This window comes from Elgaria multicarinata, chromosome 6, assembly GCF_023053635.1.
Source record: "Elgaria multicarinata webbii isolate HBS135686 ecotype San Diego chromosome 6, rElgMul1.1.pri, whole genome shotgun sequence".
Classification (NCBI taxonomy): domain Eukaryota; kingdom Metazoa; phylum Chordata; class Lepidosauria; order Squamata; family Anguidae; genus Elgaria; species Elgaria multicarinata.
This window is the reverse complement of record NC_086176.1, coordinates 102,965,815-102,993,409: the sequence shown is the minus strand read 5'-3', so window position 1 is coordinate 102,993,409 and position 27,595 is coordinate 102,965,815. Positions and strand designations below refer to the sequence as shown.

The 27,595-nt window shown below is 40.8% G+C and overlaps 1 protein-coding gene across 15 annotated transcripts in view; it reads left to right on the top strand.

Moving 5' to 3' along the window:
• Positions 1 to 27,595, top strand: part of NEDD4L (NEDD4 like E3 ubiquitin protein ligase) — a 289,888-nt gene that overhangs the window by 201,312 nt on the left and 60,981 nt on the right. For 8 of the 15 annotated variants that reach the window (XM_063128205.1, XM_063128204.1, XM_063128206.1 and 5 more), the window contains 7 exons: positions 3,582 to 3,643; positions 3,791 to 3,890; positions 7,685 to 7,851; positions 13,907 to 14,039; positions 15,590 to 15,766; positions 20,483 to 20,557; positions 23,328 to 23,387. In XM_063128205.1, the coding sequence (XP_062984275.1) occupies positions 3,582 to 3,643; positions 3,791 to 3,890; positions 7,685 to 7,851; positions 13,907 to 14,039; positions 15,590 to 15,766; positions 20,483 to 20,557; positions 23,328 to 23,387 (774 nt within the window). The remainder of the gene's footprint in view (positions 1 to 3,581; positions 3,644 to 3,790; positions 3,891 to 7,684; positions 7,852 to 13,906; positions 14,040 to 15,589; positions 15,767 to 20,482; positions 20,558 to 23,327; positions 23,388 to 27,595) is intronic. The other 7 variants (XM_063128209.1, XM_063128207.1, XM_063128201.1 and 4 more) reach the window with 1 other exon arrangement.

The window sequence follows — 27,595 nt, the reverse complement described above, 5'->3', positions numbered from 1 at the left end:
TGGCCTTTCACAAAACAGTTGTTCGGTGATAACACAGACATCTTTGCACTGGTAAGCGGTTTAACACATGCAGTGTGATAGAAAGCTTTTCTCCCTGTTCAAGCCACAGGAGATGGTGTTTAATATCTTTATGAATTGTAATTCAGCAATTTCAGGTTGTGACTTCTCTTGGAAGTCCCTTTGTTGAAGATTGTCCTTCTTAAAGTTAGCGACAGGGTGTTCTGGGACTGTGAAACCCCCTCCCTGCTCTTTTTTCTTTTTTAATATTGCCATTTCTGATGTCAGATTTGTGTCCATTTATTATGTTTGTAAGCAAGCATGGACCTTCCACCCAGGGACTGTGAGAGGGATGTGTCATTGTCCAGGATAAGCTGTAATTCACTGATGACTGATGAGTGGCTTCAGCTGAGAACCATAGAGATCACAAGTAGTGTTCTGTCGTTTTCTCCTTTGGGTCTGTCCTGTAGTAGATTGTTCCGGGGTACCAGTCCAGCCCTGTTGATCTAGGTTGGGGTTTTTCCCCATTTTACCCTAGATCAGGTTGGGTAACATTCTTCCTCATATGCAAAATTATATTTTACTCTTATGGCTTTAGCATATTACTATCCCCCTTTGGGGAAGGATCTTTTGCTAAGATTTCAATAAAGAAATCTTGTGGTATCTAACAGACAGCCACAATGTCAAATCAGGGCAAACTCCATGGCATTCATTGAGGTTTCCCCATCCAGTAATGAGTCAAAATGAAGAACAGATCCAGACTGTGCTTTAGCGTTTTCTGCTGCCTTTCTTAGTGTCCCAAATGCTATAAGTTCATCTTTGTCTGGGAATTTAATATGTCTTCTGTGCAGCTGTTCTAGTCAATTTGCTTAAGTAATGCAGGTTTTAAAGAAATGTCTGAGCAGTTTCATTCTTCAGTTAAGTATCCATATTAAACATTTACAGCATAGTTGGAACCCTTCCAGTTTCTTCAATCATCATATGCCATTTTATTACTGTAATTAATCAGTTCTGTTAAATGTGCAAAGTGCATCACAATTTTTATCTCATTTATTCCTGCAACAACCCTGTGAGAGAGGGTCATTGGCTTCTAAGGGGAAGGGAGAACCAAGTAATTTTTACAAGAAATCTTTGAGGCATGTTTCTCTCTTTTCACCTCCCCCCCACACCTTTATGTGTGTGTTTGTGTGTCTATGCTTAATGGCTCTTGATATTCATTTTGTCAGACACAGCTTCCGATTCACTGTTTGGGTTTTTCACATTTTGTCAAAAAAACTGACACTTGCCATAGTATGAATTTGCAATTATCACATATGTGAGTAATAAGTAAAATTCCATTTATCTATATACATTATGTCAGCTGCTGATTTAAAAAAAGCCAAGTAAGCCATTATCATCACCATTATCATTAATAATAATGACATGCTTTCCCAAACTTCTCAATCTGCTTCCCATACGTTATCTTTTGCGACAATAGTATAAGGTCAGTATTATTACCCAGAACTGTTGAGTGTTCGTGACTGAAGTGACATTTGAACTACCCAGGTCATCCCCCTTGCTGGTGCCTGTCTCTAGCTCTTAGTAAGGCTGACTTATGATTAGAATATATGAAATGATCAGAGAGAGTGGGATCGGAGAGCCAGTGTGGTGTAATGGCTAAAGTGTTGGACTAGGAGTTGGGAGATCCAGGTTCTTGTCCCCAGTGGGTGACTTTGGAAACCCACTGGGTGACTTTGGGCCAGTCACAGACTCTCAGCCCAACCTACCTCACAGGGTTGTTGTTGTGAGGATAAAATGGAGAAGAGGAGGAGGATTATGTACGCCGCCTTGGGTTCCTTGGAGGAAAAAAGGCGGGATATAAATGTAATAAATAAATGCTACTTAGAGCAAAGCTGTTGAAATAAATGGGGCAAGCCATTTCAGTGGGTCTACTCTAAGTAGAACTTACCTTGAATTTAAACTGTTTCTGGACAGTCTTTTCTTGAAACCCCCCAGAAATGATTGTGCTGCTTCCCTAGAAATCTTTTTGGGTTAGGATGTTCTTCCCAATCTTTATCCTAAAGCTTCATTCTTCAATGTTAAATCCATTACTTTTCATTGCTCTTCAAAAAGAGTTGGTAAAACAATATTGTTACCCTCTCAATCTTTTTGTCCTTTTATGCATTTGAAAACTTATCTTTACACCATCTTTATTGTTTTCTTTAGACCAAATATATCCAGTTCTTTTGTGTGAATTGCTCTGTTCTAAACACTATTGATCTTTCTTTGAACGTGTTTTCCGCAGAGATGTACTAAAGGAATATGCAAGGTCTATCATTTTTAAAGGGTATGAATGAGTCCTAACATTGCCATCCTAAATAACAGCCATTGGATGTGTACCAGTTAAGGTGCAGTGGTGTTTGGAATGGCATCTGTTCTGCTCCTCATTTGAGGAGCTTCACTAGGGATGGAAGGAAGATAAGAAGTGGCCTTATACCAAATCAAACCATTGGTCAATCTGGTATTATATAGAATCATAGAATCATAGAGTTGGAAGGGGCCTACAAGGCCATCGAGTCCAACCCCCTGCTCAGTGCAGGAATCAATGTACATGGGGTTCCCAGGTAATCACCCTTCCAGGGACTGACCAGGCCTAGACCTGCTTAGCTTCATCAAGGTTGCAGCCTCCCATGCCATCACACCAGATAGGTACCCATTGGCTGGCAGCAGTTCTCCAAGGGGTCAGCCGCAATTCCTTCCCAGCTCTATGCATTCAAAGCAGTTGCCCTGCAACCGAGGTACAGCCTTGCCCAATGATGAAGTAGGGCTTTCCTACTTCATAGCTCTACGGCCAACACTAGAAATGGGGGAAAGCTTGTTATTGAAGGTGAACAGTAGAAGTATTGTATCCACATTGTCTATTCAGGAGAAGACTTGAAGTATTATTTTGTAGCTATCAATGTTTTTAAACAACATTGTGTACCTCCAAGCTACATTGCTTCCTAGAATTTTTTCTGCACCAGGGTAATGATTGTAGGAATGGGAGGACCAGCAATTTTCAAGCTTGACTAAATTCTCCAAAAATCACTTCGAAGCTTATTTGAGCTCGCTTCCATTTTCGTTTCCAACCTGTTTTCTGGTTTATTCGAATGAGGAAAGTGCTCATTTCGGGCAGGAAAAGTGTGCATTTCTGTGTGCATTTTTCAAAAGTGTAAAGCGCAAACGTGTGCATTTCAAAGTGCACATTATTTTTTTTTTAAAAGGACGCATTTTCCGAACATGATGACAAGTTTGGGAATTTGCAGTTATTTCCAGAGATGTTGTGTTCCTATTCACGTTCGGGTTGCAAAGAGGGCATTTTCAAATGATACGAAACTAAATTGAGTGAAACTAAATTCTAATATATCCCTAAGTGATTGTTGGGCTGGGTTGTTACAGGTGTTAAGGGTGACACCTAGTGGGAATGGTCAGTTAACAATACACTGTTCTTGCCAAGAAAGACAGAGTTCCTTTAAATAAACACAAGTAAAACTGAAACTTGTTGAAGGGTGCCTAGCCATGTATTCCTGAGCATTAATGTATTGATTTTATTATTATACCAATAGACTGAAGATCCAACCATGGAAAGACCTTATACATTTAAAGATTTCCTTCTTAGGCCAAGAAGGTGAGGTCCTTTTTTAAATATATATATATCATACACTGCCTTTTCTAAAATGTTTATTTCTTTTTAAAAGTGCTTTTCTAGCTCAGAAGAGTATTATGTAGCTCATCTTTATTTTTTTAACGATTGTTCCCCTCCTTACCCCAATAGTCACAAATCTCGAGTAAAGGGGTTTTTGAGGCTGAAGATGGCTTACATGCCAAAGAATGGTGGCCAAGAAGAAGACAGCGATCAGAGGGAAGACTCTGAGGTAAGTTGCTTTAAATCAGGCATTTTGAAGTTTCTTGCTCGATTCTGACCTGTTGTACAAGTGTTAGGCATTCTAGTTTGTAGGTCGTATTGCTTGGGACCTAAAGTGGACTGAGGGCACAATTAGAGTTGCAGCAGTTCCTCGCGGCTTACCCCTCAGTTGTTTTTTAGCAAACAGCTGAGCTACGCAGAAGGTGAGATGTAAACGACACCTTTCTCTCCATCCGGAGCACCTGAGATTGTCAGGATTTTCTTAAAATTAAAAGGACTTCTTTTTAACCTAAGTTGGGGGGGGGGAACCTACCACACCAGTTTCAGAAGTTCCTCCAGCAGGCTTCTGGGCTGCCCATGCTTCCTGGACACCTTTGGGAAGACCTCATAGTGCACGCAGCCTTGCTGGCGGTATGTGTGCGTGTGTGTGTGTGTGTGTGTGTGTTTTTCCTTGCACTCATTTTTACCTTTGGCCCTCCCATTGTAAGAATGTGTCCCCTGAGAGCTTGCACCTGGGGGAATGAGACCTTTTGGCTTTATTTTATTTATTTATTTATTTATTTATTTATTTATTACATTTTTACACCGCCCAATAGCCGAAGCTCTCTGGGCGGTTCACAATAATTAAAACCATAATAAAACAACGGCTTCAAAAGTTTCGCCTCCCCTGCTTTAGGCATTAACAAAAAATGAACTCGGATTGCTAGCCTCAGCTTTTTTTTTTTAACAAAAAGCATTACAAATTCAATCAGCATTACAGTTCAGCAAGAAAAACAGAAGGTACCATATCTCACCAAGTACATTGTCCCCTGCGGAAGTTATGTAGAATTCCGTCATAACTGCATTTGAAGCTGTTAAGAGCTACTATGTTTGTTATGCTTTACTGCATTTTTATTTGCTGCATTTTTTTGCTGTCTTTATTTATTTGCTTGTTTGTTGGTTGGTTGGTTGCATTTCTATATTGCCCAATAGCCGAAGCTCTCTGGGCGGTTCTTAAGTTTTAACAATGTGTTGTTCTCTGTTATTGTACCTTTGTATTTTTTAATTATGATTATATGCTGTCCTGGGAACACTGTCTGGTGTTCATGATGCAGGATATAATAATATGCTTAACTGCAGAACATGGGCATGTCTACACCTCCCAGGACGTTCCTGGAGGGAGAGGGGAGGATCTCACGGTATTCTGCTCTCAAGATCCTCCCCTTTGGACAGATGGCATGCACGACATCCCGGGAGGAACAAGGGATGTCGCGCCCGCCATTGTTGTTGTTGTTGTTGTTATTTACTGAAGGTGAGTGCACGAGCGCTCCAATGCAAAAGTAAGTTTAAAAAAAAAAAACCGATCGCGCTCCCCCCTCCCATCCCCTATGGGCATGGAGTGCCTGAAGAGATCCATTCCTGGCTCTTTGCATTTACTCGCAAGGAGCCAGGATGAAACCAGGACAGCTGCCCACACTTCCTGTGTTCTCGGGACTATCCCGAGATCATGGGGAAAATCAGGCTAAAAGCCGTCCCAGTTATCCCGTTGAAATGGAGGGATCATCCTTCCCTGTCCCCGGGATCCCCTGTTCATCATGTGGATGCACGGGGATGATCCCGGGGCAATCCCCAGGATAAGGCATGGTCTAGACATGCCCCATGTCTCTGGTGCAGACAGATACAGAATTTCAAAACTGAAGGCCACGTTCTTGTGGTCCATTACTATGTAATGGCTTATTAAGGAAGTGAGCGTGGAATCTGCGGAAAAGGCCATTATCGTATTGCTTCATCATACTCCCAGATTATGGCTGAACTGGTGCTTTATTGTAGGTTTATCACACTGTAAGCTTTGTAACATGTTCAACATGTTGTATGAATCAGCCATGAGAGCTGGAACATGTTTCTATGGGAATGGTAACTTTTATCATCATAGGATGGGTGAATCAGACATGAGCTATTTCAGTTTTTATTCATTAGAGTGGACTCTAGAAGGAAGCATTGTCTTCAAACATAATTGACGAAATACCAGTTCTGGGATATGAAGCAGTCATAGAATTCCTTCCTGATTTGCTGCGTCATGTTTCAGAATGGATCTATTCTTCTGAGTGCTCATTGTCAGTGAGTTCCAGGAAAGCAGCCAAAGCAACTACTTTACTCTGCAAAAGTGGAATCCTCGTTTTACCAAGAAAAGAAGTGCTTTTCTGTTTTTGCTCAGTCCAGATTGGCATCAGGCCTTGGTCATCCATGCTTTGGGACCCTCATGTATTTCTCTAATGCAATGTGCCTTACGTAAGACTGAATTTGGAGGTGGTTAGGAAATCAAGAGCTGGCCTGGCCTGGCACCTACCAGTAGGGACTCTGGAGTTGTTCCTCCCCTTCACCATTGCAACCTGTTTGTTCTCCCACCTCTTGCTCCGGCCCAGACAATGGTGGCAGTGAGAAGGAGGAATAATCATAATCATCATAATAAAAAAAAAAATCTTACCTGCCTCTCCACTTGGATCGAGGCAGGGAACAACAATGAATATAAAACACATTAAAAACTGATTAAAAACATAGCATACATGATTAAAACATCCTTAAAAAAAAACTAAATACATTCTAAAATTTCACTGAATAGGCCTGCTGGAATAGATCAGACTTTATTGCTTTTTTAAATTCTAAAAGACTGTCAAGTTGCCGAATCTCCAGCACGCCATTCCACAATCTGGGAGCAGCAAAAGAGAAGGTCCTCTGGGTAATACCCGTCAGCCTAGTTTTGGTTGATTGAAGTAGATTCTTCCCAGAGGACCTGAGTGTGCAGGGCAGATTGTATGGGAGAAGGCGATCCCGCCGGTAGCCTGGACCCAAGCCATGTAGGGCTTTAAAGGTAATAACCAACACTTTGTACTTCACCCGGAAACTAAGTGGCAGCCAGTGAAGAGATTTTAAAACTGGTGTAATGTGGTCATCCCTAGGTGTACCAATGACCAGCCTGGCTGTCCAATTATTTTGGACTAATTGAAGTTTCCAGACTAGGCACAAAAGTAGCCCAGAAGTCGAGCCTCGAAATTACCAGCCCATGCACTACCGTCTTTAGGTCTTCCAACTCTAGGAAGGGGCGCAGCTGGCGTATCAGCCAAAGCTGATAGTAGGCACTCCTGGCCATCGCATCTACCTGGGCTGTCACTTGCAGTAGATGCCACGGCCTCCTTTCTCACTGGCTTTCTGCCTGCCAAGGAAGCAAGAGGTAGCAATGATGAAAAAGAGAATGAGGAGCAATAGCAGTCGGTGACAACGGTGGTGAGAATGTAGGCTGACTGAAGGAGGAGGCCTTTGAGGGTGTGTTGCCCAGTAGCCCTCAAACCCTGGAGCCAGCACTGACCTTCATGTTGTAGAAGGTCAGTGCTTCCTTAGATCTGTGTGGGGAGGCAATTGGTCCGCATTGCAGCTTTCAAGGAAGTGAGTATGACTGTCTTCCTGAGAACAGCTACTGCAAACAAATGCTTGATATGTAAATACTACCGTATTTCTTCGATTGTAAGACGCCATCGATTGTAAGGCGCAAACTAATTTCAGTACCACCAACAGGAAAAAAACACACCCTAAGACACACCTTTGATTCTAAGACGCACCCCATTTTTAGAGATGTTTATATTGGGGGAAAATGTGTCTTAGAATCAAAGAAATAGGGTATATGTAATGCATTTCATTGCCACTTTCTCATGGGTAACATTGATAGCAGAAAGCACTGTTAGTTCCCTGCCATCGTTCTAGAAATAGTTAAAAGCTTATGCCTTCGAACTTGTATGCTTTAAGTTAAGTTTTCCTTTTCTCTCTTCAAAGCATGGCTGGGAAGTAGTAGACTCCAATGATTCTCCCTCTCAGCGCCAGGAGGAGCTGCCACCACCTCCTTTGCCTCCTGGATGGGAAGAAAAAGTGGACAATCTTGGGCGTACCTATTACGTCAACCATAACAACCGGACAACACAATGGCACCGACCAAGTTTAATGTAAGTGCCCGTCTTCACGCAACATATGATTAACTTGTGAAATTTGATGCCACTTGCTAAATGGAGCCTCCATGTTCAGAGGCAGTGTACCTTAAAATACCAGATGCTGAGAACAAAGAATTTGCTGCCATGCCCTGATCATGGATTTTCTGTAGGCATCTAGCTCATACCTGGTGAAAACAGGTTTCTGGACTAGATGGATCCTTTGCTTGATGCAGAAGGGATGTTTTTACAAGCAATCTCCGTAGTCTGGGACATTCTGGCAGCATTAGAAGGGCTGTGGTAATAGGCGCACGTGGATTTGAACCTATCTCTGATCATCCAGGTTTGTATTACTGCAATAGAAGACAAAGGGAATAACCCAGTACACGGAGTATTCAGTTCTGTTTCAGCATTTGTGCCTGTTGTAGCATTACCTGCTGGTCTGGCATGGAAGCAGAATACTGGGTTCTAGGAGTTCATGGAATTGACAAAATAATGCAATGCTGCTTATTCTCATCTGTGATGCTGGTGTTTCTTTCTTAGATAGTTGAAGGTTGAATGATGGTAACCCTATCCTCATAATTGTTGTACAAGAGACTTAAAGGAATAGGTAGCCTAACAATTTAAATGTTCTGGCTATTACTTTTGATATATTTCAGTGTGCTGTACTGGTTATAGTGTTGGACTGGTACTTGAGATACCCGGGTTCTAGTCCCCAGTCTGCCCTGGGAGCTTACTGGCTGACTTTGGTAAATCACTGACTCTCCGCCTAACCTACCTCACAGGGTTGTTATGAGGATAAAATGAGCAAGGATGCATGGGATTGGAATGTTAATCCTGTTGGCCTCAGTGGGCCAGCACTGTGTTATTTAATATATTATTTAGAAATGAATCCTATCCGAAATCAATGCAGCTGCCACATCGCATATTTATAATGTCTTAAAGCACAGCCCTTTAAAGTCACTATGTTCTGGATTGTACAGTTATATTGATACACTGTTTGGAATAGGAACTTTCCTGAACGTAAGATACTGATTCTTAGCTTAATTTTAGACCTGCTTTGTGAATGGTTTCCTCTCTACATTCCAATTTAATTCCATGCAACAAAGCCTGCCTAGTCTGTCTAATGCTTCACTGTGTTGATTAGCCTTCCAAAGGTGTTCTTTGCTGTGAAACTACAGAAATAGAGGAAGATTATCCCTTTAGGATTTGGGGGCATTTACTCTTGTAGTTCTAACAGTTGACTTTAAACCATGAGATTTGTCATTTCATTACCTTGTTTGGAAGTTGTCTCTACTGTACAAAGGCATTATTGTTTAGAGACTCAGAAGCTGATTTTCATGAGCTTTATTTCCACTGATAAAGCAGTGTGGCTCTGTCATAATCCACTTCTAGTCATTTAGAGAGAAACTGTGTGTGTGTGCGCGTGTAAATAGTATGCACATACAGCAATACAATTGATGCTATTACTTTAGGCCAATATTTTTGACCTATAAAGTCTGAATACGTTGCTCTCCATCTCTAAGAAACTAACTTCTTCCAAAGTCCTTGTTGAGATATTTAGAATTTGGAACGCACTAGCCTTGTAGTACATGTTTTTATTTTGTTTAAGGGCCTTTGTAATTGATATAGATTGAGCCAGAATATCATTAGTGATGTAGGCTCTTTGGTAAAATCAGAAGTGAATAAAGCAGCCTTGATTATGACAATCCCCCACTAATGGGATTATTTTTTTTAATTTTTGTTTTTAAATCATATCCTACCTGCTTGCCTCCAAGGCAGGTTACAATGAAAGAATATTAACACTCAGTACAAAAATAACATGTCTAAATTCCTCCTCTTATTCTAAAAAATACCTCTACCCTGTTTCCCCGAAAATAAGACAGTGTCTTATATTAATTTTTACTCCCAAAGATGCGCTAGGTCTTATTTTCAGGGGATGTCTTATTTTTCCATGAAGAAGAATACGGTACACATTTATTGTTGAACAAAAAAAAAGGTCTTATTTTTTGGGGGATGCCTTATATTACAGCGAGAGGCAAAACTGGAAGTAGGTCTTATTTTCGGGGGATGTCTTACTTTTGGGGAAACAGGGTACATCTACTGACTCTAGTACTTGCCAAATGGAACAAGGTATTGTCAGGTTTTATCTGGTCAGGACAGGAGCCAAGGTTGAAGCACGTGATACTCAGCAGACCTCAGTCAAAAGGAGCTATTTTATTGTGAAATGATACTATCATATTGTTCAACTCAGATTTCTTGTAGGATGGAGGCATCGCTCTGCAGGTCACCAACATATACACACAAGACAACTACCACTAGACGCCTTGATATGGGCCAAACATATTGGCAGACCTAAGTGCATCCTTGAACACCTGTGATTAGAGCTACTGTACTTGCCTGGGAACGCTAATGTTAAGAACTCCCTTCAAGTCTGTTTCCACTAATGAGAATGCCACATCATGCAGAATTTGCAGCATTCAGTAATCCCCAAGGTTTACACTTAGAAAGTAGCAAAAGTGTACAGACTGTTTGATTGGATGAAGGGAACTTCTCTCCTATGCATCTATTTTGAAAAAGCTGAACCAATTTCACTGTCTTTATATTAGTGCCTGCAGCTATGTTTTGTTGTAGCTCATCTTGGGTCTTTTTAAAGAGAAAAGAGTCTTTAAAAAATTCACAGCATCAGCATCATCAGTGTCAGTTTCTTAATCAGACTGAGATCAAGGAAGCAAACAAGCACCCACCCACATTTGAATCCTTCATACCTGCAGTTCCTTTAGCTAAAGATCAGATGACTTTCTAATATTCTCCAAACACCATTTTGGATGACAAACTATCTTATATATGGGCATGGGAGAATAACTCAGGTAAGTCTTTGGAAGATGGTTGGTGTTGCATCTGGACCTCTTTTGCAACCTTATCAATCAACCCAGTTATAAAGGAAGCACAATATTCCCCTTGTAAAGTTTCAACTAATATGTCCAACTATAGTTAGAATTTTTGGAAATGGGGTTGGACAGATTGCTTTATACTTCAAAGTCTTGTATAACACATAATAGGAAGCCTCCCAAGCAACCTTCTAAAATCTGGGAGATCGTGATTTTGTACTTAATTACAAACCTACTCAGCAAGTGAGACAAGCATGAAAACCCAGTTTTAACGAAGATGATATCATGCCATGGTTTCTACTTTCTCCTACGCAGAAGCTCTTCTAGCTTCCAACGACATTCCAGTCAAATACAGATGCATATATTTTTTCTACGTATGATTTGGCTGCATAATTTAGATATCACATCGGAAGCTGCTTCATACTGAGTCAGACCATTGGTCCATCGAGCCCAGTATTGTCATCACTGACTGGCAGCAATGACTCTCCAGGGTTTCAGGCAGGATTCTTTTCTTCAGCCTACCTGAAGAAGCCAGGGATTGAACCTGGGACCTTCTGCATGCAAAACATGTGCTCCACCACTGATCAATGGCCACTCCCAGTACTCTCATTAGTTAGTGAACTTCTCCTTTGGCTATTTTGCTTTAATTATCCCACAAGCTTTCCCATAATATATTAAGGACTGAAATGAATGAGTTTACTTCCTCCCTTAATTAGTGATCTTGTTGTATTCTTCCATTTTTTTGGCTGTATCTTTAACTTTATTTCCAAGTATAATTCCATGTTAAAAAAGATAAGATAGTAGTGACTATAAAAGATCCTGTGCTCCAACTGTTGCCCTTGAAAGGTTCCACAGTAGCAACAAGGGAAAATAGCTTACACACACACGATTTCACCCCTGAGGTAGGAACAGCTTCTCTTGGGCAGCGGATAGTCTGTGACTCCTGGCTCTTCTTAGCAGAAGTTGTTATTTATTTATTTATTTATTTATTTATTTATTTATTTATTTATATAGCACCATCAGTGTACATGGTGCTGTACAGAGTAAAACAATAAAATAGCAAGTTGTGACTAAAGCAGTAGTGGGCAATGATGCTGACTGCTCACTCACCAGACCCTAGACTAGACTTCCCCAACTTGGTGCCCCTCAGATATTGGGCTCCAACTCCCAGGATCCCTGGCCATTGGCCATGTTGGCTGGGGCTGATGGGAGTTGTAGACTGAAACATCTGGAGGGCACCAAATTGGAGACGCCTTTCTTAGATGTTACTGTTGCTGTTCCAAAAGTGGTTAACGGTTGCTGCCTCTACAATCCACCCTGATACCAGCGATGGAAAGTCAAATGATTATCTTTCTCATTAAGCTTAAGTGATGTCACACCTCGTTCTCCTCTCTGCCTTACATACCACTGAAGTCTATACACCTGTCATGTTATGTAATCTTCCTATCCTGGTGATGGATTTATTTTTGTGTTCACGGTTCAGCTTTTCATAAGATTACCCTTCTAAAATTACCCCCCCAAAAAAATAAAAGCAAAAAGCTTACTTCAGATGCCATGCATAATTGAAAAGGCTATGTGCTCTACTGACATCAGGCATTAGTTTAACATCCAGTCATAGTTTGCTTTTTGACAAGCAGCTACTTTCCCTTTCCACCATGATGTAAATATTACAGGAGGCTTTTTTGTTTTCCCTTTCATCTGAATTTATACTAATAATTTATGCCATGTAGTTTCTAGTTAACAGCTCCCTTTGTTTGTTTTCCTTTGACACCTCAGCTAATCCTTAATGAGAACAGCCCCAGATACCATTTTGTTTATCAGTTTGTTAAAATACCAGTTCCAGTTTTCAATAGGACAGAGAAAGTTGATTTATTAAGCTCATTTCAGCATGAATTAGCATGTTGCTGCTTATGACTCTTAGTAATAAATGGTAGAAATATAGAATATACTTGATAGTGGAGTGTGTTCTTTCCTTCAGAGGTCTATATTTGTACACATCAAGCTAGTTTATACTCATCCAGTCCTTTGGTTCATCTAAGCCCATGCTGTCTGTTTTAGCCTTCCCCAATCCTGCTGTTTTGGACTTTGCCTTTCATCAGCCCCAGCCAACATGGCCAATGGCCTGGAATGCTGGAAGTTGTAGTCTAAAACATCTGGAGAGCACCAGGTTGGGGAAGATTGGCCTACTCTGACAGCGGCTCTCCAAGTTCTCATGCAGAAGTCTTTCCCACTTCTGCTGCCTGAGATGTTTAACTGGAAATGTCAGATATTGAACCTGGGATTTTACATATGGAAGGTATGTTCTTTACCACTGAGCTTTTCTTTGTTCAGGAAAGTAGATCAAGGAAGTTGTATGGTATTGTCATCTAATTCATGTCCCATAACTTGCAACAACTTTGTCCAAGTCTTTCGTGCTTAAGTTTGCATCCATTGTGAAAAATAATAAATTGTACTTCAGTCCACCAACCTTCTACATCGGTTTGTGTTAGCACTTGTAAGGATTGATACACAGAAACCTGTACTGCTAGCTTTGTCAGGTTTTCCCCACCACCACCTTTAAAGTCTAGGAGCAATGAGGGGATTCCCAGAAAAAAAACTCTTAGGTGGTTTCCATTTCTCTTGCAAAATCAAATTCTCCTTAAAAGAGTAGCAATAAATTAAACTTTCACTAGAACGGTTAAGACCCTTTTGCTACCATTCTTCTTCAAAAACGAAAAGAAGCAGCAGCAGAGGTTGAGATATCCTCTTGCGTCACTTGACAATGGCTTCTCTCAGGTCAGCATTCATACAGAATAGATTTGTACCAATGAAGCAACAGGGTTGTATTAAATTATGCGCTGCACCTTAAATACTGTACATCCTCTGACTTGGGCTTTGCTGCTTATGTTTACAGCTGTGATCACTGAAATTTGCCCTTGATGAAGCTAATGGGCTGAGACTGGCTACAGGCTTTATTTGCTTTGGAGTACAGATTGATCATTGTTTAATTTAACTTGCCAGAGACCTAGAAAAATAATGTATCGCTTGTCGGTTTTGTTAATAAATCTCAGGTGGATAGGGGAGACTTTATAGGCCTTGAAACGATGGTTTTTATTTTGGTGTTAATTTAACAGTACTGCTTCTAACACATGCTCACACTCCCTCCCCCAATTCATTACTCTTTTGTCAACCCAACATTTCAGGGATGCGACATCCGAATCAGACAACAACATCAGGCAGATAAATCAAGAGGCGGCCCACCGAAGGTTTCGATCCAGGAGACACATTAGTGAAGACTTAGATCCAGAGCCTTTGGAAGGTGCCGAGATACCTGAAGTACGTGCAGGACTTGAAATGGACCCTTCTGTGTTGCCTGAAGTGATTTTGCAGCGTGTCCCTTTTAAAATGACTAAATGATTTGAATTAAAGCTTCAAAACAAAATGGGTGCTAAAGGCATGATTATAAAATATACAATGCAAGAGGTTTAGAGAAAACAGACACTTATGCTTTTTCTCCATTTTCGTTGCTCCCAGGTATATGCTGATAATTACTGGACAACAGAAAAATTAAATAAGACTTAATGCTAGTATAGGTATTGGTTATCAATGTACTCAGGTTGCATATTTACTTTGAAGTAAACCCTACTGAACTTAATAGGGCTTTCTTTTGAGTACATGTGCATAGGATTGGATTCGAATTTTAAACTGCCCTGTTATTTCAGAATGTGGATGCATCAGATGCATGTAACATTAGAATTAATAGCAACTATGAATAATTCTGATAATCTTGTTTTTCTGGGTAGTGTGGTGTGGGTGGGAAGTAAATGCAACTACCATTCAGACTCTTTACAGATTCGTGTTTATTACAAATCAGTCATAGAAGCCCCAGTTGTAGGTATTCGGTTGTTTTTTCTTATTTATTTATTTATTTATTTATTTATTACATTTCTATACTGCCGGAGCTCTCTGGGCGGTTCACAAAAATTAAAAACATTCAAAGTATAAAACCATAATATAAAATACAATATAAAAGCTCAACCAGATAAAAACAGCAGCAATGCAAAATTACAAATTTAAAACACCAAGTTAAAATTTATTTATAGACTGTTAAAATGCTGGGAGAATAAAAAGGTCTTCACCTGGCATCTAAAAGCATATAATGTAGGTGCCAAGCAAACCTCCTTAGGGAGCTCATTCCACAGCCGGGGTGCCACAGCAGAGAAGGCCCTCCTCCTGGTAGCCAACTGCCTCACTTCCTTTGGCAGGGGCTCACGGAGAAGGACCCCTGAGGATGACCTTACGGTCATGGTAGGTAAATACGGGAGGAGGCGTTCCTTCAGATAGCCTGGCCCCAAGCTGTTTAGGGCTTTAAATGTTAATACCAGCACTTTGAATCGGGCCCGGACCTGGACTGGCAGCCAATGAAGCTGGAAAAGGACTGGCGTGATGTGGTCTTGTCGGTCAGTTCCTGTTAGTAACCGTGCTGCCCTGTTTTGTACCAGTTGAAGTTTCCGGACCATTTTCAAAGGCAGCCCCACGTATAACGCATTGCAGTAATCCAAACGAGAGGTTATCAGAGCATGGATAACTGTAGCTAGGCTATCTCTGTCCAGATAAGGGCGCAGTTGGTATATCAGCCTAAGCTGCTGACAGCTTCATTATGTCCTTATATAAAGTCAGTGGCACAGTATGCTTAGAGCAAAGCTGATTATCAAATGCTAATCATTTTGTAAGGAGACTGAAAAAGTACATATTGGTTTTCTATGTTCACTCGATGAGAGCCTAGCTGAGAACTGTACACATTGTTTGAAATAGTTGTCTAGGGTCTCAGGACGAGGAAGGTGGCTTTTTTGCATACTTACTGTTGGCGTTTTCCTTTCTGTCAGCCTTGGGAAACCATTTCAGAAGAAGTGAATGCAAGCAGCGATTCCTTAAGCCTATCCTTGCCACCCCCACCAGCTTCGCCCATCTCTCGGACCAGCCCTCAAGAGCTGTCAGAGGAACTGAACCGAAGGTTTCAGATCACTCCTGATTCCAATGGGGAACAACTCTCTTCTATGATTGTAAGTAACCTTAGCTCAACATGTGTTACTGTCCTTCTGAGCACATGACTTCTAATTGCTGAAATGCTTACAAAATTTAAAATGTATCCCCTCGCTGGCATTTTAATAGATTACATTTTCATATCTGGAGATAGCTGAACTCTGTGGGGTCAAATATTCAAAGGATATAACAGAATAATGTGGGCTAAAATCTGGCTAATTGGAAAGAATCTGCCAGTGTGGGATAAGGCTAGCGCTAGGGTGTTTTAATTGCATTAAATGAAACAATTGTAAATATTAAATGGTACATAGGAAATGAAGTATATCACAGTTTAATGGGACACCTTATCAGCTTGCCTTTTGTTGTTTGGGAGATAAAGAACTTCAATATCTTGGCTTTAAAATACTCAACAAATATGCATATTGTGCCCAGAGCCAAATAAATCTAACTTAAATATCAGTGGATGATGAAATCCTGTTTAAATGGCCATTCGCAGGAAAGATTCCATAAAGAAATGGTTATACTAATATGACCATCCTGGAAAATGCTTTCAATGAGCTATTTCTGCTACCAGCAAAGATGACTGTGGTGAAATAGAAGTGGGTACACAAAATGCATTTCTCACATGATTACTATGGCTATTGCAAGTTTGCCTGGAATGTGTGAATCATTTACAGGCTGCTCTCCAGATCAAGTCCAGTTCTGTGGACATCAAATGGGGGCAAGGCATGATGTGATAAGCGTATCACGTGATTTCCTATTGTTCATGGTAATTGTTTAATGTGGTTCTTACATTGATCTAGTAACCCTGTAAAGTTGCTTAATAGTTTTTGATGGACATAGCAACCTGTCTGAAATAACCATCACATTGTTAATAATATTCACAGGTAGGCATGAGAATGAATGCTCTCCAAAACATACTAAAAGCATGTTGTGCAGAATGTGGATAGGGAGACATTTTTCTCCCTCTCCCATAATACTAGAACCCAATGGGGTCATCCCATGAAGCTGATTGGTGGGAGATTCAGGACAGATACAAGGAAGGACTTCTTCACACAGCGCATAGTTAAACTATGGAATTCAGTACCACAGGATGTGGTGATGGCCACCAATTTATGGATGGCATTAAAAGGGGGCTGGATAAATTCCTGGAGAAGAAGGCTATCAATGGCTACTAGTCTTGATTGCTAAGTGCAAACTCCAGTATCCGAGACAGTAAGCCTATATACACCAGTTGCTGGGGAACGTGGGCGGGAGGGTGCTGTTGCACCATGTCCTTCTTGTGGTTCACTTGTTGACAGCTGGTTGGCCACTGTGTGAACAGAGCACTGGACTAGATGGACGTTTGGTCTGATCCAACATGGCTCTTTTTACGTTCTTATTGATAAAATAAGAACATAAGTCATAGTGTTTGGATAACGCATTTTCCACAGCATATTTTGTTCAAAGCAGTTCATAAAACAGCATTACATTACATTACAGTGTTAACTCAAATACACTTCATTTAAAACATACCAAAATGTAAATAAACAGAAGACATGCCAGTAGGCCAGTTAACAATATCCAGTAGCAATAATATATCCAGTAGCAATAATATATTATTAAGCAACTCACTGTATGGTTCTTGCTTAGCGATAGCATATCTCATTCAGATCAAACTCACAGCAAAAAAGGGAAAGAAGAAAGTAAATCCGCCCTGCACCCTCAGGTCCTCTGGGAAGAATTTACTCCAGTCAGCGAAAACTAGGCAGACAACCGTTACCCAGAGGACCTTTTCTTCTGCCGCTCCCAGACTGTGGACCTGCTGGGAGAGATTTGCCAACTTAGCAGTCTTTCCGAATTTAAGAAAGCCATAAAGACTGATCTCTTCCGGCAGGCCTACCCAGTTGAATTTTAAGATGCATTTTAATAATTTGCTGCCTTTTAATAATGTATTCATTTTATATGCTTTTTAGCAATTATATGTATTTTATAGTGTTTTGTATTTGTGTTGTGGCCTGCCTCGATCCAGAGGGAAAGGCGGGTAAGAAATAGAGGAGGAGGAGGAGGAGGAGGAGGAGGAGGAGGAGGAGACAGGGACAGCAGGGCTTTTTTGCTGCTCCAGTGTTTGCCATCTTTCACAGGGAATATAGCTGGGAATGGTGGGAAACTGGGGGTGAGTGGGTGAGAAGTTCTTATTCTGGTTTGCTATGGAACTTTCCTGCATCTGGTGTGAATTCTTGTGTGAATGGATGCTTTTGTTCTATGCATTGTCAGTTCTAAAAAATAGGAGAAATGCTGATGCTAGGAAGGGAATACAGATTGGCATGAAAAATTTATTTCTAGAGTATTGTTTTTTTTTCTTGTGAGGTTTCTCTACCACAATAACTCTTTAAAAAAAAGAAAGAAACACATCATTTCCAGCAGTCCAGCTGCAATGAACCTTCATTTGAAATGTTTATAAAGTAATGTCCACCACCATTTCTAAAAAATGAAGACTCTTGATGTATGTGATTACATCACTGGATTAGTGCCATATTATTGGTACGACCTCTTGAAAGAGCCATCTCGAGATATCCTTGCTAAAGATGGATACGTTTTCCTAGATGGAAACAAGGCAGCACCAGCATTGCAAAAGTCAATGAGGGGAAAAGATCGCTGCCTTGCCAGAAGAGAAAGGCCTACATAACTCCAGGAGGCCACTCTGATGACACAACCATTAAGAATTCCACAAGCACTATCAAATGCTGTTTTGGCCAGTGCTTCCTAGGTTTCATAGCAAATTTCTTTCCTTGTGGTTTCCATCCTGATGCTTGAAAGGGCAGACATATATTTGGTTAGCTCAGAAATATAATACCCCAAATTTACCCCTTGCTTGACCCCTGTCACAACAGAAGTTACCACAAGTCACCAACATGATTGTATAAAGTAGTTTTTCCTAACCCAGATATTATCAGACTGCAAACCCATTATCCCCAGCCAGCTAGGCCAATGGTCAGGGGAGCCATGGTTGGAAAACGCTGCATATAAAGGATCAGTTATCTACCAAAAAGGATGGAAAGGGAAAATTCTCCCGCAAAACTGCCTGATAAATGCTATTTAGGCAGCTCTATGGCAAAGGGCTTTTCTCTGCCTAGCTTACCAGGATTTAGATAGCAAGGGAAAGATGGTAGTTAGGGGTACTTGTGAACAAGAGCAAGTGCTTGTGCCTGAGAGGAAGGTTCAGTCTTCATCAACTGAAGGAAGCACTGGGAAAGATTCCTTTCTGAAACCCTAGAAAGCCATTGCAAGTCAGCGCAGACAATACCAAGAACGTAAGAAGAGCCCCGCTGGATCAGACCAAGGGTCCATCTAGTCCAGCATTCTGTTCACACAGTGGCCCACCAGCTACCTATGGGAAACCCACAAGCAGGACGTGAATGCAACAGCTAGATGGACTAGTGGTATAAAGGGAGAGAGAAAAGGCCATTGGAAGGGAGAGATTGAATTTATTCATGGCAGGAGAACATGGACTGATAACCTGCTGCAATATTGAGGCCTCTGTTGATTATGTACATTGCCTCTGTCAATGTATTTGTATTCGGCCTTCCCAGAGGTTGCTCTTAAAGCAGTGTACAACAAAGAGAATGGTGGCAACGTCATAGTATTCAAGATAAATTCATTGGGCAGGGTTTGGAGGGGAGGAATGAATTAGTATTGCATTTCAGCTAAACAAACAATATATAACAACCACTCATATAGCTAAGTTTTTTTTAAAAAAATGCTATGGACCTATGGGGAAGAGCTTTTAGCATAGTGGCCCTTGCTCTGTGGAACTCCCTGCCCCTGGAGGTCAGGCAGGCGCCAATACTAGGCTGCTTCTGGCACCTCCTGAACACAACTCTGTTTCAAGAAGTTTTCCTCAGCTGATTAGCCACTGTTTTTCTGCTTTTAATTTGCTTTTTTAATCTTCTTTCTTTTACCGTTTATACCTATGTTCACTGCTCTGGAATCTTTGTTAGATAATTGAGCAGAATATAAATATTATTATTAATAATAACCCATTGAATTCAATGGGGATTGTTCTCAGGTATGTGTATAGTTTAGGCAGCAGTCCTATCAGAACTGTATAATAAAGCTATTAAATTCCTAAGTAATTTAATGACAATTCAGCTCAAAGTTGCAAATCAGTCCAGCGTTTTTCTCAGTTTGTTTAATTAGTGCCCACAAACATAAGAATAAGGAAACTGTTGTCCTTTTCACCCAGTAAAGAAATACTTGTTGAGTGAGATCCTGTGCTCAAGGGACATTGTTGAAATTTCAGTCTCAAAGAATGAACAGTAGATTGCATCCCATGTTGCACGGGTGAACCTCCCTCCGTTCATGCTACAAGACCTCACCTTCCTCTCTCCTTTGAATCCCCAGCCCCCAAATCTGCTCTGGAACTCCCGCCAAATAAAGGAAAGGGGATTTGGTTCAGTCAATACTGTCTGTGTCTCTGACTGATGGACACCCATGGCTTCAACCGTTTGCTAGTAACATTAAGCATTTATGTCACGGATAACTGTAGCCAGTCTGGTGATATCAAAAGCAGGGTTAATAATGGTCCCTTTTCCTGAAGTTGTTTAGCAAAACAATTTAGTGGAGATTTTGATTTCCAGCAATTAAATTGAGCAGGTGGAAAAGTAAATCTCTGACTTATTTCGATTTGGGGTGGGGTAGGCAGAATGCTGAACACAGTGTAAATTTAATAATTTGCTATGTTTTGTTTCCATCAGCAAAGAGATCCTTCAGCAAGGTTAAGGTCTTGCAGTGTAACTGATGCAGTTGCCGAACAGTCCCATTTATCACTAGTAAGTAGGATTTTCTGGTTTCTTGTTTTTCCTTTTCCTTTAAAAAAAAAAAACATTTTGCATATCGACTTCTATTTTCAATCTGTTTGGGTCTGTGGCACCTTCTCCTGTCAGAATTATTTCAGTTACGATCCCAGTGATAAATTGGCTAGGGCAGAGTTTCCCATTGAAAAGAGCCTAGATCAGGGGTAGGCAAACTGGTGACATCCAGATGTTTTAGACTGCAACTCCAATCATTCCTGACCATTGGCCATACTGGCTGAGGGTGATGGGAACTATAGTCCAAAACATCCAGATGGTGCCCAGCTCCCTATACCTGGGTTTAATCCTGAAGTGGAAATGTTATTATTCATTACTATTTATTGCATTTCTGTAACGCCCCATAGCCAAAGCACCCTGGGCAGTTTACAAAGATTTAAAAACATGTTCTGGGCAAAGGCTGGAAAAGATGCAAGAAGTCATGTGTGATGATAATGCTGCTGCAACTGTTTGCTAGATTGACTGTACAGCTTCTATGCATCCTGGTATATTGAGGCTTGCTGTTTCTCCAGTTTGCATATGAGTAGATTTTGTAAGGGTATTGTCAGTGCACATGAGTTCTGTGGTGTGTGGGTGAATTCATGTGCTATAATGGATGGATGTAGATGTGTCAAAGTTGTGTGTGAAAGGGGAATCATTGAAATAGAAGTCCAGGCTCTCTGGATTAGTGATTTAGAGGGTAATGCTATGCATACTTGCTTATAAGTAAGTTCCATAAGTAAGTAAGCTAATGCAATCCTATGCATACTTACCGGGGAGCAAGCCGAGTTGAACTAAGTGGGATAGAACCTCTGAGTAGATATCATAGGATTGTGCTCTGTGTATGTTTGTGGAGTGGGGGGGGGGTTAAACCCATGTTATGAGGTCCCAAAAATTATGTATTTAGCCACTGTCATGATTTCGTAACCCATGCCATTATGTGGAACAATTTTCTATTTTCTGAATATACGCTAAAATGATAAAATGGGTAAACAGGAAAAAGTGCCAGAGCCTCTTAAGAAGTTTTGTTTCCATTTTTGCTTTGTGGACGAACACTGTTTTTGCAATTTTGTTGTTTCTATTCAACAATGTTTTATTTATTTAATTATTTATTTATTACATTTCTATACCACCCAATAGCCGGAGCTCTCTGGGCGGTTCACAAAAATTAAAAACATTCAAACTATAAAACAACAGTATAAAACCATAATATAAAATACAATATAAAAGCTCAACCAGATAAAAACAGCAGCAATGCAAAATTACAAATTTAAATGTTCCTTGTTGTAGTATTATTCTCAACTGTAATCCAGAAAATGGTGTTTTTATTCAGCATACCTAGCAGGGCTTTGCACACACCAAACTGCTTTTGAAATTCAGGGGACTTTCAAACATAATTTGTGAAATTCCTGGTCCATTTCAGTTTTGCATATATTCTCTCCTGTTTCCCAGTTTTCTGTGAATTTAAAGAAATCCACATGAAAATTCACATGCATTTAAAGATACGTTTTGAATGTATTTTCTCACAAAATGCGTATTTTTAAATGTATTTTATCATGGAAAATGCATTCTTAGATACACCATGACACTTTTTTGGGAAGCCAAAATCTGTATTGAAAAATCAGTGGACTAATCACAGTCCAATCCAAACAGTACTCCCAAGAACTGCAGTTCAGCCAGATTGGCTTTGAAATGCCGACCAAACGAATTCTAAAGCATCCCTGTTTCCAAATAAACATACATAGGATTGCACTGCATGTCAATTTTGGATGTGGCTAAATCTGCTCTCTGGTTTGTGGACCTTTTTTATGTGCTCTGTTCATTATAATCACATACAAATGGCTAATCGTGCCACTGCTAGAGAGCTTTTTTCAACTCCTCTCTCCATTAGAAAGGGGTGGTTTGCATGAGAACGCATTCAACACAGCTTTGACAGTACTGTTATATGTGGCAGCTTGCATGAGCAATAATGAATTCTTAATTTGATTTTCCCCCCTTTTAAATGTCAATGAAATTGAACACTGTCACAATTCAAGAAAACAGAAATATTTTTTAAAAATATTATCTAGATGCTGGGAAATTCTACATGTGATCAAACCTCTAACATGTGATCAAAACCTTGCAGCAGTTTTTCTTCGTTTAGCAATTGAGCTCTTCCCTCTGCTCCTGCACACTTTACTCTCTTCTTTCCTGGTGGGGCAATATCATTAACAAAGATCAGCTTTTTCCTTTTCAGCCTGACTCTACTCAAGCCTTTGCACTCGCTGGGACCCAAAAAGGCAGCTTCATCTAATTTCTAAATATCTCAGATTCCTGTCTTAGAACATTTCTTTGTATCCTGTCTGAAGAAAAGCAATAGATTTAATTCCAGGAATGTTTCACATATTGCTTTACTCACTGCTTCCAGCATATGAGTGCTTTGGATGATCGTGGACAGCTATGCTGGTGTAATAATCGCGTGACCCTTATTCAGGAATTGCTGTTGTATGATGCTACCATCTCTAGAAGAAAAATGCATACAGAAGCATTTAGGATCAAGGTGCTGGATATTTCAGACTAGCACTTCACACCTACTGTAATAAGTAATGAACACTTCATCATTGATGACTTGTATCTTCTTTCCTTCCTGGTAAAGTCAATTCAGTGCTTTACCCAGGATGGGCTTTTTTACTTCCTTTTGCTGAAGATATGCATGTAATCTGTGACCTCCATTCTTGATCCATCCCCTAACTGTAACATTATTATTTAACAGTCAAGCGGCCCATCTAGGAGAGTTCGTTCTTCAACTGTCACTGGTGGTGAAGAGTCAACGGTAATAACATCTTTATCAAGCCAAATATATCCTCATCTATCGACTCAATCTCTTTCCTTTTCTCTTCTCTTCTTTGGTTTTCTCTTCAGAATGTCAGCCTTTTAGATCTTCAACCAACGATTCATTTTTTGGAAAATTACTCTGCATTTAATTCTTTGGCTGCAGGATGTGCAGATGTCTTCTTTCCATGTTGTGCCTCAATTGTGAGATAAATCGCCTTTTCTCAGCACCAAAACTGCCCATTGTAGTTGCTGGGAAAGTATATTTCTCCCCCAATCCTTACGCTAGTTCATCCAGCAGCTGACCTGGGCACCATGTGATATCGCCCATGAGATGACTTACGACATGGATCACAATTCTTCTTCCCAGCCCCCAGCCCAACCTGCCAGTTTTGGAGCATACTTTTAAAATTTATTAAAATTTAGCTTAGTTCTTGAAAGGCTGCTTCCCAACGCCTTCTTATACCTTACAGGTGCAAGGAAATAAGCACTAGGGCAGAACTTGCTCCCCACAGTCCATAGGTCATCCCAAAGAGAAAATAATTGCCAGAACTTTGACTTCAGTGTATTGTGATGTGCCTGTGCGATGCCTTCTTGAACCAGAGGTAGAGAGTTACAAAGTGGGAGAGGGATGAAATACAACATAAATGGGATGTCAGTTTTTTTTGGGGGGGGGGGCAGTGAAATAGTATGGGTTCACGACCCCACTGAAATCTGAGCCACCAGCCTACACTGCCATGCTGCAAGCCCATAAATCACCTTTGTTTCCTCCACCTCACCTTCTCTCTTTCCCTGGGGCTGCTTAAGAACTGTACATCTTGGGGGAGCTTGTGCCATCAACTCCTGAAGGGTCCATCAACACTCTGAGATGACTACTGGGGCAGCTCCTCCCCCACTTCCCTGGGACTGCTTAAGACCTGTGTGCCCGGAGGGAAGGCAGAAATGAGGAAGCCCAAGTCAAGGAGCTCATGCCATCAGCTAATGAAGAAACCTTCATTTGGCTGAATGAGCTCTAATCTGGTGATTCTTTTGGGGTAGGCGTTGTTGTTCTGTTTTGTTTTTCCGCAGTATTTGTTTTTTTCAGTATTTAAAGAAATTGTAAACTTCCTTGACAGAAATGCATTTTAGAAATGTATTAAATAAAACAAGGCTGTATAGAAATGGTTTAAATAAATAAAGCAAGTACTTGGAAAATCCAGAAGAAGGGGTGCGGGCAGAATATAACCCCAGCCAGTAAGCAAGGATCATGAGTGGCCACCAGCAATTCTAGTTCATTTATTTAACTATTTAAAATTATTTTGGGGCTTTCTTTCAGGGTGGAACCTGTCTAGAGTGAAGAACAGAGCTGGAGATGGTTTGCACTGGACCCCAGCATTTAAAAAAAGGGAATGACAGGCCTGAGTTATGGGACCTGCCTGCCCATTCAAATTATTCAAATATACAGAGCTTCCTCAGAGAGGTTTGGGGTCAGGACAATGAGAATAGGCTTTCTTAAGAATCTAGGAGGTCTTCACTCACTTTGTTTTCCAGGAAGCTTTAAATATTCCTAGACAGGCCCTTTAGAGATCCCTAGAGAGGTTGGCAGGTTTTGTCAATTGTAACAGGAGCCACAGCAGCTCACTGGTTGGCAGGGTTTCCATTCTTTAGCTCCCCCTAAATACATCCTGTTTGGGTCTGGCTCCAAGCTGAGGCTCTCTAGTGGCTGTTAGCATGAGGCCTTCTAATGGTCCCCCTCTCAGTGGCTGGACCATCTCCTCTTTTTATCTACCTGGATGTTGAGGCAAGTTTAAGAAGAGGAGAGCAATGGTGCTCTTCCAATGAGCACCTACCAGCCACCATTGCAATTGTACACAAATGCCCCACAGTGACATAGCATTGCCCCAGGACATTGTGGGTAATTATGACGGGGGGGGGCTGCCCATTGCTTATTGGAATGCCAGAAAACAGGGCCCAGGGCAGCAGCAGCTGTGGCTGTGGGTCGTTGGAACTCATCCAAGGATGCCACCTGCTGATGCTGGACTTTCCCTTTATTCCAGATTTTAACTTGCTCTTTGCAATATTCAGATCTCAAGTATCCTTCTTGAGCCACAGAAGTACGTGCTTTTTAAAGTTCAGCCACAAGTGACATTTGCATATTTTAAGCATAGTGCCTTTAAAGAATGCTCTTAGCGTTGGCAGTGGTACTGACCTGCAAATGATATGAAATCTATAAAGGACAAAAGAAGTTGACAAATATTCTGTCATCAGGCGGTGGTGATTTTTAATGAGAAAGCTCTGAGTTGCAAAAACAAAGATTGTACTGAGAAATTTGAGGCATTGGCACTTGTGCATTCCTTAATCCATTGCCATTTTTTCACTAGATATTACATTCATACAGATTTGCTTATGAACTGGAGGGGAAAGAGAAAGGAGTAATGATAGAATGAATTACAATTAATTTCTCAGATGTTACAATGTGACCTTATTAGTTTTAATCTTTGTGTCTCGTGGGTTTAAAAACAGATATATCAAATGCCTTAGGCAGTTACATTATTTCCTATTTACTGAGACACACACTTGAAGTTTTACTAACATTTTATGCTGTTGATTTGGAACATAGGATAAACTCAGACATTTTTCCTCCCAAAGGCTGACTTTGTAGTTGCTGTACATTGTGGGTCCAGAGAGGAACAAATACAATTGTATGGATCAATCTACAGTGGATTCTGTGCTCATTGCACGAGACAGATGGATTGATTTTCACAAAAATAATGGTGAATCCAAAGTTCTATCCTGAACACCTTTATGCTACTGTTAGGGCCTGAGGTTAAAGTCACAATTCTCGGTGGTGGATTGATGGAGGAAAGAAAGAAAAATCTCTATTGCCTCTTAGCTAATAACGCAGGCTACTTTGGGATGGGCAGGAACCTAGTCCAATTGGCTTTTTAATTTCCCTCTGAGGCCATATTTGCTGATCTTTTTACCAAAAACCCATCTTAACTGTTTACGATTTTCTTTGTATTTTTTTTTTTTTAGTTTACTTGCTAAATTGGAAGTTCTAAAAATTCAAGCAAAGGTTTTCACAATCTAAAACTTTATTTTAGCAACAACAACAAAAGCAGAACAGGTATTTTGTGAGTGTATTGCATTCAGAATGAATTCAAAAGAATGTTCCTTAAAGTTGGTTAGTGCGATACAAAAAGCAGCAAAGATAAACAAGCACTGAGGGAAATTTAATTGTCATAGAATCATAGAATAGGAAGGGGCCTAAAAGGCCATCGAGTCCAACCCCCTGCTCAATGCAGGAATCCACCCTACAGCATCCCTGACAGATGGCTGTCCAGCTGCCTCTTGAAGGCCTCTAGTATGGGAGAGCCCACAACCTCCCTAGGTAACTGGTTCCATTGTCGTATCACAAAGTGTGTTAAAATAATATTTTCTTTTAAGACTTTGGCAAATGAACCCTACCTACTGCAGTAGGGGAGATGACACTGCATCTAGAACCTGGCCAGCTCACCATGGCCAACATGGGAGCGGGGTGTGGGCCATGGGAGGGAATTAACTATGCAGCTCAAAGGCTGGCATATTTTTAGAGCTTTTTGTGGGGTGTTTCAAGGGAATGAGAGAGCATAGGGTCCTGGAGATCCACAGCCACCCTGAATGCACCCTGTTTGTGGCCCTGTGTAGGTTTCTGCTGCTGCATCGGGGGGGGGGGGGGCGCTTTAACCCATATCCAGAAAGTGAGGTCTGCAGCCCTATGAACCCTTAGCCACCCTCCCAGAGAGCATAGGTTTTGCTCCCTTGGGCTTGAATTTGACATTAGATTTTCTCAAACCAGTGGAGAGATTTTTAGAACGATGGGCTGTGCATAAAAGTGAGATGCTACCAGAGCAAGAAGTGTTGGCTGGCTCTCAAATGAATTACACACAATCCTGCATGGTTTCATTTATAGACCTGATATTGCTGAGCGGCCCTTTTCTGGCTTTTTCATCTTTTTGCTTGTGTGTTTCTAATATGCAATCATCATCAATTGCATTTTAAAAGCGCTCCATCTTTTACAGAGAAAGCAATATCTCTTCTTGTTGCTGCTTCTTTAAAAAGAGTTTCAAAACAGCTTTCAAATTTGTACCCATGATTCCAATTGAAACTGTGCCAGTAATCACATAAATGTTCATCACTGTGCATGATGAATTCTTGTTTCCGGTGCTTGAGGCCTTTATTCTAAGATTT